Source organism: Pseudophryne corroboree, chromosome 1 (assembly GCF_028390025.1).
Source record: "Pseudophryne corroboree isolate aPseCor3 chromosome 1, aPseCor3.hap2, whole genome shotgun sequence".
NCBI classification, from domain to species: Eukaryota; Metazoa; Chordata; class Amphibia; order Anura; family Myobatrachidae; genus Pseudophryne; species Pseudophryne corroboree.
In genome coordinates, this window is record NC_086444.1 from 108,503,118 (window position 1) to 108,505,079 (window position 1,962).

The 1,962-nt window shown below is 44.9% G+C and overlaps 1 protein-coding gene across 1 annotated transcript; it reads right to left on the minus strand.

The window, feature by feature from the left end:
- Window positions 1-650: 650 nt before the first annotated feature.
- Window positions 651-1,757, minus strand: LOC135062858 (paraneoplastic antigen Ma2 homolog). The gene has a single exon (XM_063964162.1). It carries the CDS (start codon window positions 1,755-1,757, stop codon window positions 651-653), a length of 1,107 nt encoding a protein of 368 aa, XP_063820232.1.
- Between the last annotated feature and the right edge of the window lie 205 nt (window positions 1,758-1,962).

Here is a 1,962-nt window from a genome sequence, read left to right on the forward strand (position 1 = left end):
TGTGTTGGTCCCTATAATCATATGGGGCTCACCTCTACTCTCCGGGACTTCTGGACAGACCAGCGCTATTAGGGGTATTTGCAGCTTCTCTTCCCCTTCTTCTTGATAAATCTCTAGACTAGCCACTATATATCCTAAATACGGATATTTCTCCACGCTCAAACCCCATATCACTAATCCAGATAACGGCTGTAGGGGTACATCAGCGAGGTGTTTCTTGTACCAGTCTTCGAATATAATCGATACTTGGGAACCACTATTGACCAGTACTTTACAGTGGTGTCCATTTATTTTAGCAGCCATTATCGGAGCCGGTCCCATCAACCCCTCGGGCAGGACTCCATTTCACCATGTGCTCCCCATCGCGCAGCGACCAACCTCTAGGAGACCTGTGGGGGGTTCACGGGCCTCCCTTGTCCGTTTCCCCGATCTTGATCTTCACTGTCGGTGTTGTGAGAGGGAGCATTATACATCCGGGTAGAGTTCCGATTCAGGTTGCACTCAAAGGCTCGATGGCCAGTCCTCCCACACTTAAAACAGCCCCTGCTATTGAAACTGCCCCTTCTTCCCCCACTCAGTGTTGAATCACTAGAGGGAGTACTCTGAGGAGGGTTGTTGCTTTGAATAGCAATAAATTATATCCTCTTGTTCTATTCTTCCATTAATTTTAATATTCTTTCCTCTAATGGGGAAGTCTCGGTCACGGTTTGTACCACTTTAACCTTCTTTACCGTTTTCTCCCTCATCTCAATCAGTACTTCTTCTTGTTTTATTTCTTTTAATATCTCATTGAATCCAGGAAGTGGTTCCTTTTTCTCGGAACACCTCAACTTCTGTGCCACCGGATCAGTTGTCAATGCACCTCGTAACATCTGTCTCATGCGACTTTTATCCACTTCTTCTTGGGTGATTCCTTTTTTTTCCACAATCTTATACAGTAATTTATCTATTCGTATGACATAGGCGCTCACTTTTTCGCCAGAATCTTGGAACGTGTGATGCAGTCTTGATATAAGATCCCCTACATCTTCCATAGTACCGTACGCATAATCCAAAGCTTCGAGGTAAGTCTCCAGGGTGGCATTAGGATTACTTCTCCTCACTGCTTGTATTATCCCCATAGCAGGGCCTCGTAGACTCTCCACCACTCGTTGCCGCTTTATTTTATCAGGACACTGCCACTCCTCCGCTTGTTGGACAGCGGCCTCCTTCCAAGATTCATAAGGTTCTTCCCCGGTGGGCACGGGTACGATACCAGAGAATATCCTTAACCTCCGATAACTCCCTTCATAATGCCATCTCTCAAGTTGGGAGACCACCCGATCCACCATAGTCTCGAACTGTCCGCCATTCACATTAGTAGTAGTGTGTCCATTGCCACTAGCCTCCCCTCTATCTACACCATCTGGCAGGGTCATCACCGAGATGGGTGTACTGGTGGTATCTTCTTCTCTGATACTGGGTCCAATAATAGACCATCTTCTTCCTGTTTCCTCATCAGCCATTATCATTAATGGGATCAAATTAACGTCTAACTCCTTTTCCGTTTCGATCAGGACAGCAATCTTCTTTCCTACTTTGTCATCCCACTTGTCTACTATATTGGGCCTTATTATACCATACAGGGTACCTACTTTTCTTAACACAGTTTCATCAGAAGCATCCGATAAATCTCCTTCTACTCCAATACACTTTCTAGGATTTACCCCCTTCCTTTGACACCAGTTGTAAATGTCGTCCCCAGTTAGGCCCTCCATCGGCTATGATAAAAGTAATTATTCCTACTAAGACTTACTGGGATCTCAGCAGTGCCTAAATATATGTAACCCTATTTTTGAGTACCACTATAGACGGATTACAATAGACGTGCCTCCACCCAAGCTCTATCTCAGTGTATATAGGCTTGCTTGGGTAAGCCCAATGAATGCATGTATGATATACGGATTCAATTATACACAATTT